This window comes from Engystomops pustulosus, chromosome 2 (assembly GCF_040894005.1).
Source record: "Engystomops pustulosus chromosome 2, aEngPut4.maternal, whole genome shotgun sequence".
NCBI lineage: Eukaryota > Metazoa > Chordata > Amphibia > Anura > Leptodactylidae > Engystomops > Engystomops pustulosus.
The window spans coordinates 237181354-237198378 of record NC_092412.1 but is presented as its reverse complement, the minus strand read 5'-3'; the positions used below and the strand labels follow the sequence as shown (position 1 = coordinate 237198378).

At 39.4% G+C, this 17025-nt stretch overlaps 1 protein-coding gene across 15 annotated transcripts in view; it reads left to right on the top strand.

The window, feature by feature from the left end:
• Positions 1 to 17025, top strand: part of ROBO2 (roundabout guidance receptor 2) — a 766105-nt gene that overhangs the window by 709088 nt on the left and 39992 nt on the right. For all 15 annotated transcript variants that reach the window (XM_072138549.1, XM_072138552.1, XM_072138553.1 and 12 more), the window contains 2 exons: positions 5110 to 5234; positions 7328 to 7499. In XM_072138549.1, coding sequence (XP_071994650.1) covers positions 5110 to 5234; positions 7328 to 7499 — 297 coding nt within the window. The remainder of the gene's footprint in view (positions 1 to 5109; positions 5235 to 7327; positions 7500 to 17025) is intronic.

The following is a 17025-nucleotide window of genomic DNA, read 5'->3' as shown; positions in this document are numbered from 1 at the left end:
TATATATATATATATATATATATATATATATATATATATATATACATATATATATATATACATATATATATATATATATATATATATCATAGTTTAAAAATATAACATTAGGATAGACATATTATTTTTCACACGGAACATATATAAAAATCAAACCCGTCATGGATAACACTCCATGATAGAATGTATGTGTGGACGATAACCTGGGCCTATGATTGAGTACTGTTTTCATCCAAGAAAAAAATAGCAACCCTACTGTATGGTATCGCCTGGCATACGGCTCAACACAAATTGTCAGATAAGGCAGCAGTCTCCAGAATAAAAATAGCAATCTCTTGAGAGGCAACCGAGCGGCCTCATAAAACCGAGAAGAGCGAGATGAACAAATCAAAGGCACTTGACACATTCCAAAGAAGGCCAACTTTCACTGGATTACTTTTTATATAGAATGGTACTTCAAAGGCCACCATCCAAAAATTAATTTCCCCACAGTTAGACTTTTTATCTGGAGCCAGCATTTGTCACCATCTAGTAAGGATCCATCTCCAACCTCTTTGGCCTTGCGAAAGTAACAAATGGAATTCACTTTGGCTGTGGAGGAAAAAGATGAGCAGCGATTTGGGTCCTTGCACATTTGTGGAAGGCAGCTCAGCACTGAAATAATTGACCTGTCAACGATCAAGTCCGTGTCTCCACGAAAACCCGCAGCAAGGGAAATGAGAAAACACTTTAAAAAATGTTGTTTTGCAATGTGGTCTATTTAATAACCACAGCATCCCCCAGACAAGTGCTTTAATTTATATATCTGTAAGGGCAGGAGAAGATAGTAAAACCACCAGAGAAGGAGATGTCAAGTATATTTTTTGAATTCACCATCTTGTGATGGTCTTTTTCGGAGCAGCAGTATAGATTACAGTTGCTGGTGCTTGATTTCCACTGAGCCCTATTAAACAAAATGCAAGTAAATAGATAAAAACTAACATTAAATCTAGCTGACATAGTTATTTTGCCTCACAGACAAATCCATATCATGAAATTTTTGTAAACTCAATCATAGACCTAACAATTAGTGGCCTCATGTGGCCATATATAGCTATAGGGGAGGATTATACTTTAGGAGCCATATGTGGGAGATGACCTTCCCTAAAGGCAGTGCCTGCAGATAGAACAGCTATGTTATTTGATTGGAAATGTGCTCCTTTTTTCTTTTTTTTGAATTTGCGCAAAATAAGACATCTCTGTTCCTTTTTGATACTGAGGTAGAAGTAAAGGCGTTAGTTACCTCCATAAAAGGCCAATTGAGAAGGTCATATATATTAAATCGATAGGGTTTGCCTTTATCGGACATTATCCCCTATACCCTGATCAGCAAAGCAGGAGACCACAAGTCCACCTGAGTTGTCCACATTTGAGCCATCCTTTAGGCCCCAGAGAAATCATTCAAACTCAAATTGAACTCATTGGGGCACATTTACTTACCCGGTCCTGTCGTGATCCAGCGGTGCGTTCTCCGTTGAGGATTCGGGTCTTCCGGCGCCCTGCGTCCGATGTCCTGCTGCAATTCGGACCCTTAGAAAATATGCCCCATTGTTTTTAGACCTCTTGGACAGCTTTAAAGAGGACCGAAATGGAGGTTCCAGGCTGCGGACCAAAATGGAGGCTCTAGGCTGCAAACTACAGCTTTTGTCAACAACAGCTTTCGTGGTTCCATTCCTCTACTGTCTCTGAATCATACTTATATGAGAAATTGACTTTTATTTTTGCTAAATTCATTGATTTTGAGAAGACCTGTCAACCTTCATAATCTTTGGAGGTCTTCGATTTTAACACAGTGCTCATATGAAGGAATAGAAGGACTCAAGTAGATATGGAGCAACCAAGGATGTCTAGCAATTGCATCAGATCACCTTCACAATTGGCCGAGATGGTCTTAATAATGGGTTGGTTTTCTTAAAGAGATGGTCTTTTCGAGATATTTCACAACATGCTCTGAGTTGCTTGTATAGTGCCAGGTATCTGTGCCAATTATTTTTTTTAGCAGATGAACAGGTGTGTAATTAAACGTCTGGTAATCACTTCAGTCTTCCCTATAAGAGTTAGATGCTTAGAATGATGATACTTGAGCTAGAAATACAAGTTTGATGAGTGAAGAATATCCAATAAGGACTCAAAAAAGTCAAAATTCTGAAGATGGAAAAAGTGTTTTGGCATTTCAGACCGAAAAGTTAGCTTTTACTTGATGATCACGATAATGGGTGCAATCGGAGCAGTAGGTGGTCTACAACTTGACTTCTCTAACTATTCTCAGCAGGGTTAATTCATAGATGCCCACCGAAATACGCTTACTCTACCTCTCAATATACTCTGAGAAAAATAACAGAATGTTCTACAAAAATACTTTTACTCTGACAACTGCTGATAACAAAATTACTTTAGAAATCAGTTGTGGCTGAAATAAAAATCCAACTCTGTAGACCATGAGAACATTAACTCCACAGACAAATACTCCACATGTTGTCCTTACAATACATAGTAAGTATATGATTATTGCTTCCCACCACCGATACCTACAAAGGATAATTAAGCTTAAAACTTTACTTTACCAAGTTGCCGGTTCTGTAATTGACTCTCTTAAACTGTTACAGTAGGATTTTTTTTACACAGTAGAGTAAATGGACAAGGAGTCAATTGCTTTTACAGGATGTCTACAGTCTGAATGATTTGTGGTAATGGAAGGTCTACCAGGGTGGTTGTATATAGTAGCTGTTTATGGGAATTTACACTTCATTGACTCTTTAGGACCACTTGGCTGTAATAAGATAAGTGAATTTTGAAGTGCAGAATTTTTGATGGTCTGTATTGTTTATCGTAAATACCTGAAATTGTTGTACCCCATTAAAGGTTTTAAGCAAATTTTATGACCATGATTACAAGATCTATGTCATGAAATCAAGTTACAATAAGACTATGAAGGAAATTTTGACGATTTCTTTAGTCTTGACAAAAGTCCACCAGTCATTCCTCACAGATGTGTTGCTCCAGAGATCGTCCATACCCAAAAGTCTTTTGACCATTATTCTGCCGGCTCTAGTGTGCCAACTCTTAATCTCATAGTGCAATGTACAGTATTTTTCCCACAAGTAAACTTTTGTCCTAATTATACTAAGAGTAATAGTTGACTACACCAAAAATGTCAAGTCATCTGATGTCTGTTGCCGACGTAACTCTATATCTGTCCACCACTACTTCTCACTCAAGACGTTCATGCTCGTAGTCTTACCAATAAACCTTGATGTAGGTTGAGCCAGTAAATCTTTTGTTTGAACATCTTTCTTGGTAATGGTTTGATGTACACATGGTCTATAGGTTAGAGAATTAAAGATCCATGTATTGGGATTCATCTCGAATAGACTTATTTTTATTAACCTTCCTTTGTGTCTTCACACATTCTCATAATTTGGCCTTGGGTTTTTAAAACTGATGAGAACAGAGAGGAACAAAGAAATCAATAGATATTTTTGTCTTCTAAGCCTTTTCTCTATGGATTGGGTATTGATCTGATTTTGCTAAATTGATTAAACAGTATCTGGGCCCAACTCTGGGAATTGATAGACAATGCAAGGGAAACATAAAATTACATGTATTTCATAAGATGTTGCTACCTTGTAACTACAGCTCAAACCACATGATCAGTGCGAAGGATTCCAGAATAATCTATTGCTGAAACATAATTTGCCTATAATATGGATTGCAAAACACTCATTATGCCCAACCGTAAATAAAATATTCATGTAGATAATATGCACAATGGTTACTTGGGCTACAATTGTTTCCAGTTTGGGCAATCCTGTGGACCATGAACATCTTGGACTGTAGGATGATACTTGGCTTCTTCTATGGAGATACAATGTAACAAGCCATTTACTGACAGATACATCTAGTCATTAGGATGACATCTGTAAATACAGAAAGACACTGAATGGCACTAAAGATCCATATGCATATACAGTACGGTATCATGCCATAGTATGGTATCCCATCATGCATTGTAGTATTTTCCCTAACAAAAAGCCATATAGATACATAATTTAGTAACTGACAAACATCATATATTGAATCAATCTAGTTATCTAGTTGGGATAGATCTTTAATATCAGATAGGTGGGGACCCCAATTGATCATCTAATTTGGCCCATCTAGGGTTCTGAAATGAACTCAGTGGGCAGCACCAGTGAGATAGCTTCATTCTTTATGTAAAGGTTTGACATCAACTATAGTTGACTGGCCCAATTACTACACAGAGAGTAGAGCAGTACCAGCTCCATTCTCTACATTGGCTCCATCGCCAGAAGCAATCTGAATCCCCTAATCATCGAGTTCTCTTTGGATAGGTCCTCAATATCAAGAAACTAAAACGTCCATTCAAGTCTATTGATGTCGTATTATTGAAAACCAGTGATGTACTCAGCATCATCCAAGGTTCATCAATGAAGGGAACTTACTCATAAGTGTTATAACACTTTAGACATGTAAACCCTATCTACAGGAGCATTGATCCACAGCATTGGAGTTCCCACCAATTGGACCCAAATCAATTCTATAAATAAAGGATATTTGTCTATAATGAGACAACCCTTTTAACCATGAACCAAAAGATCAATGCTATGATGGGTCACAGCTGGTTTTGTATCACAAAGGGACCTCTATAATATTAGGTTTAATGTTATAGTTGCTCAATATATAATATAATGTATAAAGAAATATACCCAGGTCTACGATACCCGTAATTTTTCACGAGTGATTATTTTAATCCATAACACAGCAGAATTTTGTACCAAGCACATTCCGTGTGCATAATTATAACCGAAAGGGTTTATTATTTTTTTTTGCTGAAGAACAAATAAGCCGAATGTTGTCTTTTTATTAAACAGATGTTATCACAACAGCTAATATTTCAAGCTCGGCTCCTTGCTATGTTTGCATATTCAAGTCTGCAGGGATCTTGTGCAAAGGGTTCAGCATGCCTGGATATACATTCGGTTACTAAAAATGAGACTTCAGCTCAAAGGATTAATGTCTCTTTCCTATTTTTCTCTTCACCTGCTCTAGCCCCGAGTGCTCCGCCGCAGTCTGTTACAGTTTTGACAGTCGGGAGCAACAATAGCACAAGTATCAGCGTCTCCTGGGACCCCCCTCCATCCGATCACCAGAATGGAATAATTCAGGACTATCGGGTAATGTTGTTTTCTTCTTTACAACACGAACGGATTGCAAAGCACAATTTAAAGAAGAAAAAATACACAAATAATGTAAAATTTATTCTAGTACTTATTACGTTGCTCTCTCAATTGTCGAAAAGCAATATCATTTTCATCTTCCATCTGAGCCCAACAAGCATATTACGATTATCATCTGTAGAACAGCGGATCTGACATGTTCCCAGAGATTATCCTCTGTGTAGATGTAAGATCCTAAAATACATAGTCATTATGTGTGTATTTATTTGGCTAGATCAATATTGCATCAAGATTTATTAACCCCCGTGCAGATATTAACCCGGGCTTCACCTCTGTCAATACTTTCTGATTTCATGAATGAATCTTAATGATGGGGACGTTTTACATTCTTCATATTAGGTTTAATGCGGATTAACATATGATTAACTTTTTCATAACGCGGGTAGATGTCAGACGTATTAAGATTGTCACCAGCTACTTCAAAGAAAACTACAATTGAGCTGACCCTGCATTTTTTTTTGTATTTTGTGAAATTTTGCAATGTTAAGCGAATTGGATTTTTATTTATGAAGCTTAGTTAATGTAATCCCTTGAAAATAGGCTCCTTGCACACAGCCGTGTGCTCAACGGGCCATAACCGGGGCGTGGCACACAGCCGGGTAGAGGAGAGAGGGGGTGAGCACTCCTCAACCCTCCTATCTCAATAAAAAGCTGAGCGGCCACTGCTGTGATCCATCAAATTTGGGGTATGCCCCATATTTTGTTGCCCGTCTAGGACACATAATTCTCACTGCAACATGATTGGGTGCCATACACCTATACGGGGGGCCATGATCTGGCCACAAATTGTAGGACCAGGTCACGGCTCCCATTACGGTCATGTGCATGAGGCCTTTGTCCTGCATAAAAAAAATTTATGATCTATGGATAGGATAGCAATTGAGATTGGTGCAGGTTCAGCTATTTTCCAAGCAGTTGGCATAGTGGCGATTCTTAGATTTGGTATTACTCTGGGTTTTTTAAGAATTTGATTTGATTGGCTTTGGATAAATCTTGAATGTACGGTAATTGACAGAAGTCTAACCAATCTGGTGAAATGTCCAAGGATTGAAAAAAATGCCCATGGATGAATGACTTTTGATGGTGGAACTTGTCGGTTTGCCCCAGGTCCATCAGGCTTCCCTTATTAAAGTTTTTGTGAAATATAAAAATTTTAAAAAATGTAAAAAAATGTGTAAAACAAGATAGAACATTTTTTTATTTAAATACCCTGTGTTTTAAGGGAGTAGAGGGGGTTATATAACAGTAAAGTAACTTTGGTTTGATATGGACCTTACAAAAAATTTGGAAAAGCGTCAGCAGAGCAAAACTGGAATCTTTTTCTTATCTAAAGTAGCTCCCCATTATACATTAGTCAAGCCAGAAATGTTCATCTGTAGAAAACAGTTTCAAGGTTCTTGTTCCTCATCGGTGCTGAACAGAGCACCGATTGGCTGGGTGGAACTCCTAGAATCCAATTATCCAATTCTTGATAAATGGAGTTTGGGGGACAGTGTAGAGGTACAGTTGGTGAACGGAGTCTTATGGGTTCTTCTCTTATCTTGTTAGATCTCATACAGAACATTTCTTTGATGCACATTGGATGATATAAGCTAAAGATGGAAGACGTTGCCCTAGGCATGTTTTCTTATGACACTGTATATTAGATATAGTCTCTACACATTACTTCTAGTACATATTTCTCAACAGAAGGGAATCCTTACTGGTTATGAGATGCAATTAAAGGATATACTTCAGTCAACAGATGGAAAACATATGGGTTTTTAAGTAGCCATTTTAGATCAAATAAAAATCTTTTTTTTCTTCAACCAATTCAGTTCCCAGTGCTGTGCTAAAATAGTCTTTATAGGTCAGAAATCTGGAGGACATATGAAAGAATATTCCTAAAGAAAGAGCATAATTATCTCCACCGCATCAACTATCTGGAGTCATTGTAAATACATCAATTCGGATATAAATACATTTATTATAAGAATATTAGTTCCAGCACCTATTAATCTATAATATCTTTTTTATTGGATTGAATACAGATATGGTGTCTCGGCAATGAGACTCGATTCCACGTCAACAAGACCGTAGATGCTGCCATCCGTTCTGTGGTGATTGGAGGTCTTTTCCCTGGGATCCAGTATCGGGTTGAGGTCGCTGCTAGTACAAGTGCCGGGGTTGGTGTAAAAAGTGATCCTCAACATATACTAATAGGTAAGGATATTTTTTAATTGAATTTTTTTAGAAATAGTAAGTTGACGGCATATCTTTGGGCTAGAGACATACCGGTAATCTAAAAGGAGCAGAATGGAGTGGACTGTGAATGTTGATTATACATGCCTACAATCTAGTCAAACTTTATCCAATGGGTGCAGAGTTTCTTTAAAGTTGCTTGGTTCCGATACAAAATCTGAACCAGTCCACCAACTATGGTGAGTCCTTTATACCACTGGTCTTCATATAGAGAACAGATTCTTTACCCAGGGTCAATAACTGGCCTTGGCAGTGGCGTAACTAGAAGCTGATGGGCCCCAGTGCAAAGTCTGTGCCAGACCCCCTACTATAATGTATGGTTTATAGTAACAGTCTTCTTATATGGGAAATTGACAACATAAGGGCCTCCTAAAGCTCTTGGGACCGGGTGTGATCGCAACCTCTGCACCCCCTCAAGTTACGCCCCTGGGCCTTGGATTAGGTGTGAATGTTCCTTCTGTAACCTCTCAAGACATGTCCCTCACGCCTCATTCACACAAACATGTGAGCAAAATGGGCCACAAACAGGACTTATTTTTGGTCCGTTTTAGCCAGTGGACATGGGACATAACACCGTGACCTTGCACAATAGAAAGCTATGGAGGTAGCAGTTTGTACAGCAATCTCATGTTCTGTGCACATGTTTTTATGTATGAGGCCTAAGAGATCTATCATGCAGGGGTGTTGGTTGTCTCTATACCATTGATGACCTAACAATGACCAATCCAATGGTTTTTAGCCTGGAAATGAAAATCCCCTTTATACAGCCTGAACCTTGATTCATAATCTATTCTACAGATGTAAGAGAAATTTTATTTTCTACAGTACCGGTAAATATTTTGTAATTTTTACAAACTCTAGTGATTTCCATATGTTTAAAGGGCATAAAACCTTCCTCTTTGTGTACTCCTGATTGTGCTTGATAAGAATTTCTGTCATGCATTGTATCTACCCTCTACACTGTTCATTAATAGTTGATGCAGAATACGAGTCCAACAATAAACCTGAATCGACAATAGAGACTTACAGGGATTGCAAATCTGGGGGTTTTCAGATGGCTCTTGCTTCTCTGCCAGTGTATTACCATTGATGGTGTCACTGGGGACTTCTCTAGGATATAGAAGAGCAGCTGTAATCAAATCAGCAGAGCGTTCAGCTGCACACAGGCCTATGATGGCTTCTCGGCTCCATTCCACCTTGGAGTAGACCTCTCTGCTCAACGTGAGCTAATTCAGATACATTAACAAGCTACGTCTCTGGATATATTACTATAAAATAGGCACAGTCTATTACCTCACCTAATAATCCCCTTCTAATGTGCGCCGTAGGGTTCTACACCACTGAATGTTTTACCATGTTACAACTACTTACGCCCCTTGATACATATTTTCAATTTAAGTTATTTAATTACGATTATTATTATTTTTCTAATTGTTTATTAGGCACTATCCCATATGTTCTACAGTGGTTGTACCTGGTATTGCAGTTAGGAACCATTCACTAGACATGTAATATCAAGACGAGTCTGGTGCTGTTACTGTGCCTTAAGAACAATAAAGGAGCCCAATTCCTTTACTAAACTAATCAGGGGTGGATGTTGTCTCCAAAAATATATTGATGTCCTACACACCGATTTGAAGTGTGCACAAACTCTGGTTTTAGGTTTTTTCTAGCCTCTCTAGGCTAGCCTCTAGCCTATGTATTGATGCCCCTTCACCACCTAATAGTTAACAGTATGATACCTACTGTAAATGATACAAAATTAAAAAGCCAAGTAAACACTACCAGATAAGTTTCAAAATCACTGTTACAACTTTATCAGCCAAGATCGGGCTCGGAAATTTGATGTGTGTGTCGACCGTTTTTATTGGCTGAAAAGAAATAGTAATAGCACTAGTAATTCTACTGTAAATTACTCAAGCATTCGATGCTAAGTAAACACTACCAAATAAGTTACAATGTATACCGTTGGACCCCATGCACGTGACCAATTTGGGGCCATATCACAGCCCCCTTTGAGGTCTATGGCGCCTGGTCATGGTGTGATGATCAATCAGTGTCTCTCCATGCCATAACCTAGCCAGTCGGCTTTCAATGGAGAGGGGATGGGTGAGGATGCTCATTCCCCCTCACTTCTCTGCCCGGTTTTGCACTATGCCAAGCATACCGGCCAAATTTGTGCTTTTAAACTTTCTATGTTTGGTGGCTGAATTAAACGGCCCAATCCTAATCTCTGAGATGAGTTCAGTTTAGGTGATCCGTAGTTGGGTTAGTAAATACGTTAACTGTGGTTTCTGGCTCGAAAACAATACACCTACCAATTCCTGGTAGGTGTATCATGTGTAGATGTCATAGATTTCGGTAATAATAAGGGATTGATCATGCAAGCTCCAGGTTCCATTGTCGCACCATTAAGTATTGACATGTCAAGTGCACAGGTTGCCCACCCTTGTATGCACCCGATTTAGCCATTGGACTAATTGGCCACAAGCTTGACAATGATCCTGTGGCTACCCTCCAGTATACCATAGGTGCGCTTTTATTTTAAGTAACCTGTTTGCACCTATTGTGAGCAGATAATGGACATTCTCATTATCTATAGGTTTTCCTTCATGCTGTGTTTCGCATCCCTGGCCAGTAGGTGCTAAGTGCCTCATGTCTCAGCGGTAGCACCGGGTGATAGTAGAATAAATCAATAGGTTACATCCTCTTATTTTACGGTTCATTAGTTACACCTCGCCTTCAGCTCCTAATACCTCATTAATATTACTAGTTCATAGGGAATTGATAAGCTGCCGTATCGTAATGATTGGTTCAGCCTATGAAATGACTCTCCTCCGTGCCTGTAGGAAGGAAGCAGGATTTAATGCTTCTGTACAGCTGTCTGATCCGTCAGACCCTTACCCCGGGTCTAGACACATCCCATCTATTATTAACTACAATATGTGGAAATATTACATGCACACAGCAAGTTATTCAATAATTATATTAGGTTTTTTGAAGAAAAAAAAAAATGAGTTCATTATCTCCTTTGGGTCGTCTGGTACAGATTACCGCTAAGTACAATTATTAGAGCACTGGATGGCGGTAACCTTTTCGCTGTGTATTAAAAGTGGTTTCATTTACATTCGCTCAGTATTCACAAGGGTATTAATGAGTTTGCAGTCCGTGAGAAGGAAGAAATGAGTCTTTCCTATGGAAAAATGTCCAGAAGTGGACTGTACAATGTAATGTGGATGGCGGCTCATTCATCTAGGGAATCATTATGCAGTTTTTCATTCTAGAACATATGTAACATTATGATTTCTACATTTTTTATGTAGAATATTTCCACAGTTTTTATGCAGTTTTCTATTTCAGGTCATCTGACCCAATGTTAGGAGATGCCGTAACAGAGACAATGGGCCACATTTATTATGCAATCTAAGCCAGAATTCTGTGCAAACCAGTAGCACATGAAATTTATGAAGTGTCTGCGCAAGTATTGTGTCGTATCTGCAACATACACGCCGCAACACAGTCCCGTGCACAGAAAGGGGCGTTCCGGTGCATACTTGCATCGGTCACCACATTTATGTCGGCAAGTCTTACAGAAATGTGGTGCATGTCCCATGAACAAATTGCGGTGCACATAGTTCCTGCCAGGGCTGGCACCAGCACTGGGCATAACTGAACAAATGCTGGAGCCCAGAGCTGCTGGGGGGGGGCCCACATAAGGCTGTACATAAGGAATCCATAAAGTGAGAGGGGGGCTTATATAAAATAACCATGAGGGGGCTTATATAAAATAACCATGAGGGGGCTGCATATAAAATAACCATGAGGGGGCTGTATATAAAATAACCATGAGGGGCTGTATATAAAATAACCATGAGGGGGCTGTATATAAAATAACCATGAGGGGCTGTATATAAAATAACCATGAGGGGGCTGTATATAATATAACCATGAGGGGGCTGTATATAAAATAACCATGAGGGGCTGTATATAAAATAACCATGAGGGGGCTGTATATAAAATAACCATGAGGGGCTGTATATAAAATAACCATGAGGGGGCTGTATATAATATAACCATGAGGGGCTTGTATATAAAATAACCATGAGGGGGCTGTATATAAAATAACCATGAGGGGGCTGTATATAAAATAACCATGAGGGGGCTGTATATAATATAACCATGAGGAGGCTGTATATAAAATAACCATGAGGGGGCTGTATATAAAATAACCATGAGGGGGCTGTATATAAAATAACCATGAGGGGGCTGTATATAATATAACCATGAGGGGCTGTATATAAAATAACCATGAGGGGGCTGTATATAAAATAACCATGAGGAGGCTGTATATAAAATAACCATGAGGAGGCTGTATATAAAATAACCATGAGGGGGCTGTATATAAAATAACCATGAGGAGGCTGTATATAAAATAACCATGAGGGGGCTGTATATAAAATAACCATGAGGGGCTGTATATAAAATAACCATGAGGGGGCTGTATATAAAATAACCATGAGGGGGCTGTATATAATATAACCATGAGGGGGCTGTATATAAAATAACCATGAGGGGGCTGTATATAAAATAACCATGAGGGGGCTGTATATAATATAACCATGAGGGGGCTGTATATAAAATAACCATGAGGGGGCTCTATATATAATAACCATGAGGGGGCTGTATATAAAATAACCAGGAGGGGGCTGTATATAAAACAACCAGGAGGGGGCTGTATATAAAATAACCATGAGGGGGCTCTATATAAAATAACCATGAGGGGGCTGTATATAAAATAACCATGAGGGGGCTGTATATAAAATAACCATGAGGGGGCTGTATATAATATAACCATGAGGGGGCTGTATATAATATAACCATGAGGGGGCTCTATATATAATATAACCATGAGGGGGCTGTATATAATATAACCATGAGGGGGCTGTATATAAAATAACCATGAGGGGCTGTATATAAAATAACCATGAGGGGGCTGTATATAAAATAACCATGAGGGGGCTGTATATAATATAACCATGAGGGGGCTGTATATAAAATAACCATGAGGGGGCTGTATATAAAATAACCATGAGGGGGCTGTATATAATATAACCATGAGGGGGCTGTATATAAAATAACCATGAGGGGGCTCTATATATAATAACCATGAGGGGGCTGTATATAAAATAACCAGGAGGGGGCTGTATATAAAACAACCAGGAGGGGGCTGTATATAAAATAACCATGAGGGGGCTCTATATAAAATAACCATGAGGGGGCTGTATATAAAATAACCATGAGGGGGCTGTATATAAAATAACCATGAGGGGGCTGTATATAATATAACCATGAGGGGGCTGTATATAATATAACCATGAGGGGGCTCTATATATAATATAACCATGAGGGGGCTGTATATAATATAACCATGAGGGGGCTGTATATAAAATAACCATGAGGGGGCTGTATATAAAATAACCATGAGGAGGCTGTATATAAAATAACTATGAAGGGGCTGTATATAATATAACCATGAGGGGGCTGTTTGGTGATAAACTAGGGAATATTTTGGGGAACAGGAGCCTGTTTTAGTGTCTGAATTTTGAAGGCTGCCATGTGAGTTCCCTGCAAAGGGGCCTACTGAGGGTCTGTCGCCCAGGGGCCCACTGAAACCTTGAGCTGACCAGCTGACCATGGTTCCTGAACCATGACCGAGCTCGGTTTTTCTTGAGTTTTGTATATTTTCTTTGAAATCTTTTGTCATTAGTATGAGCATTAGGGTTCAGAACAAGGTTAGAGTTAGAATTAGGGTGAACTCTAACACTATCCAAAGCCTGAACGATAATGAATACATTTGTAGAAAATGACCAAAACACTATTTAGAGATTATTTTGATTAAAAAAATCTTTTATATGGCTAGAGGGGGTTGTTTACCTATCTGCAGGACCATTTAAGTAACATCAGTTTCGGCTGATTTGATTCTGACCTAAACCGATTCTTTTTAAAAATTTGGCGAAGCTTTAGCCAATGGAGTCTTGGATGATTCACTCATTTCTAGTACTGAGTATTATATACACATAATGGAATACATATAACAATACATTCCTGCGCCGCCATAGTACACAGCATTGTGCACAAATGGAGTTAAAGGGTTTCTGCAGTAAACACCAGATAAAAGAACAAGTATATTGGACATAAAAAGAACGCCGGCCCCAAGGAGCCATCTTTTCCAGATAATTATGCTCAAGATGGCAGCTAATTGTTTCCTTAACGATCTCGGTGTCCCTGCCTCAACAATCATTTTATGACACCTTCTTTTATGTCATTAATACTCCGCACATTGAAAGCAATTACGCCCTTCTGATATTGTATATATTCCATTCGGATTTTTTCTTCATTAACTCGGTGGAGTTTGCGGGCTGGATGAAATAGCACCTATGGGTCACATTGACTGATGAGAGGGTTTTACTGTTTGCTTTGTAAAAAATGTAATTGGAATCCTTATTAACCCCCTTTGTCTTTTCTATATTGTAGTATAACAAATATTGATCTCCAAATACAAACAAACCCCTGGAAAATCATTAGTGGCCCAGTATCAGCAGTACATTACTATGGCCAGTAAAATATATCTCTTCTTTTCACATAAAATAGATCATCAGAGTGTTGAATGGAGACGTGGACCCACCATTGGGAATATATAAGTATAGATCAAATCATCTCAAGGATAAATATGAGTTTTATGTACAGTTTTATATAGGATTCTTAATGCAACTATTTACGCAGGTTGCATGAACTTGATGATTTTGGAGATTATTGGATACTTTATTTCAGGGAAAATTCTGAAATAATTATGTTGTGACACACCCATGACCCATCCACCAGCCTTCCCTAAAATACTCCTTCATCCAGAACAGCAATCCATTGCAGTATCATTTCCCTCCATTAGTGGGTGCTGTCTTACACTGCAGTGGTGATATTCTATCTATCTATCTATCTATCTAGTATAAAGAAAGCGGGCAGCACTCCGTTGTAGATAAAAGTAAAAAAGTGTCTTTATTCCATAGTGAGCAACTGTGACAGCGACGTTTCGGCTCTGCAAGAGCCTTTCTCAAGGGCTTGAGAAAGGCTCTTGCAGAGCCGAAACGTCGCTGTCACAGTTGCTCACTATGGAATAAAGACACTTTTTTACTTTTATCTACAACGGAGTGCTGCCCGCTTTCTTTATACTACTACTGGAGGACCTGAGGCCCGGTCCTGGGTTGCCTGCACCCAATTTTCTTTTTCTCTGAAGGTTTGTGCTGCTTGGACTTTCTTTTTGTATCTATCTATCTATCTATCTATCTATCTATCTATCTATCTAGGCTGTGATGCCTGATACCCACCAGTGAGATTGATTCTGGGGGTTCACCCTACTAGGCCGTAATAGAAATATTACCTAGATTGCATTATCTGAGGGCAGTTGGTTTTCTGGGTTTCTGCTGGTGGATGGACTTTGGAGACGACCAAAGTTAAAAATAAAATACAAAATCCTGAAATTTATAATATAACCGGTGACCATAACCCAACACTTTGGGGTCCCACACCACACAGACAAGTCAGACTTGGCTCCCCCATACTATGGATAAAGCACTACACATGCTGAGAGCTGTGTCATATATTAGAAGGTTATTCCGTGACTATAATACTGAGCTACAGGGCTGGTGCCGGCACCGGGAGTAACTGGGCAAGTGTTGGGGCCCAGAGCTACTATGGGGACCCACACAGTGAGATCTTAGTCCCCAGCAGGCTGGCAGCACCTAGTGTGGGTTGAGGTGGCTGTATATAATGAATCCATAAGGGGGGGGGGCTGTATATAGTTGAAATAAATCTTGATAGGGCATTTTGGAATGATAAATTAGAGAATATTTTAGTTAGTTTCTGAATGTTTAATGCCGCCACATAAGTTTTCTTCAAAGGGGCCCACAGAGGCTCTGTCACCCAGGGGCCTACTGGAACCTGGAGCCGACCCTGCTGATCTGACACAATCAGAAGTGGCATCTACCTCACAGGTGATCTCACCGGTCTCCTCGTGACTTTTGGCTGCAGAATTTTCCAGCAGATGTCTTCAGCTCCCAGCAGCACATCCTATACACTGTGTAACTTAGAATAAGAGCTCATTCACAGGAACATAATGGGCACCATTTTCGGGCGCGTGTCTGTCCCCATTGATGTCTATGGCGCCTGGTCACTGTGTGGTGAGTACACGTAGTCTCACCGCACCGTGACCGTGCACGGCCAAATATAGGACATGGAAGCGCCAATGTGAAACCACCCTAATACACTTGCCCTTTCAAGGTGAGAGGCATAAAAAGGAAAGTCCTAGCTGTTCCTCATCTATATGACACGAGTTGCATTTGTCCATAACCCATCCTTTCTATTAGGAGTAATGGGCTGTGAAGACATTATTTCCTCTCGCTTGCACCACTAACAGTTTATGAATCCATAGTTGGATCTTACCCTCCCGTAGATCCCATCGCTGGTACATAGCGCCTGGCGCTGCAGCATCAGACCAGACTTCACATAGAGGTTGGTTGACTCACACTTGCAAACTTTCACGGTACTAATTGCAGTTGATTTGGATGTGACTAATTAATTTTTGCTTCAGCAAATTAGTTTTATTCTTCATTAGTCTCCGGGAGGAGGAAGACATTGTAGATCATTACATCTTTGTCTGCAGAAAACAATGGCGGGACGCAGGTCACCCTCATGGCTCGTCTTCCATCTAATTAGAGGAGATGACAGGATTGTGACGGGAACACCTGCTTTCCCAGACCTTCCAGGATAAACCTACCTGTGGCTCCTCGTATATAATAGCCACTGGAGGATTATATTAGTGGGAACAATCATGGAATAGTGTCCAACAAACTGCAATTTTGATAAAGAATTAATATCAGAAAGTGCACCAAACTTTCAGGATTACCCTCAAAATGAGTTACTTTATTCCCGTGGGCCTATAGGAAGCCTTTCGAGGCTTGGATTAGGACACATACGCAATTGTACATTCTATAAACATTACATAGCGATACATTCTTTCCATCCTGTACATATAACACACATACATCTCTTGAGTGGACCACCCAATTTTGCACACAAAATCAGTCTTTTAAAGGGGCCGTCTGCCCATAGAGTGTAATGAGAGGACAAAAAATAGATACTGCTAAAAAAAATATTGGTCAGAGGATCTTCTGAAAGGGGTGGTCTTCTGGAGAGGTTTCACTGTACATGAATGTCCATACATAAATATGACATATCAACATTGGTTTAGGTCTCCAATTTTCATTAAATCAATTAACTAATTTAACTTTTGAACCAGAAGATATATTACAAATCTGATTATTGCAATCAATTTCTGAGTTAATTTTGGTCTCCTTTGATATGTTACATGACCACCTTCCCATTGGAAAAACTTGCCCTCAATGCAATATGGTGGCTTTCAAGATGGCGGACC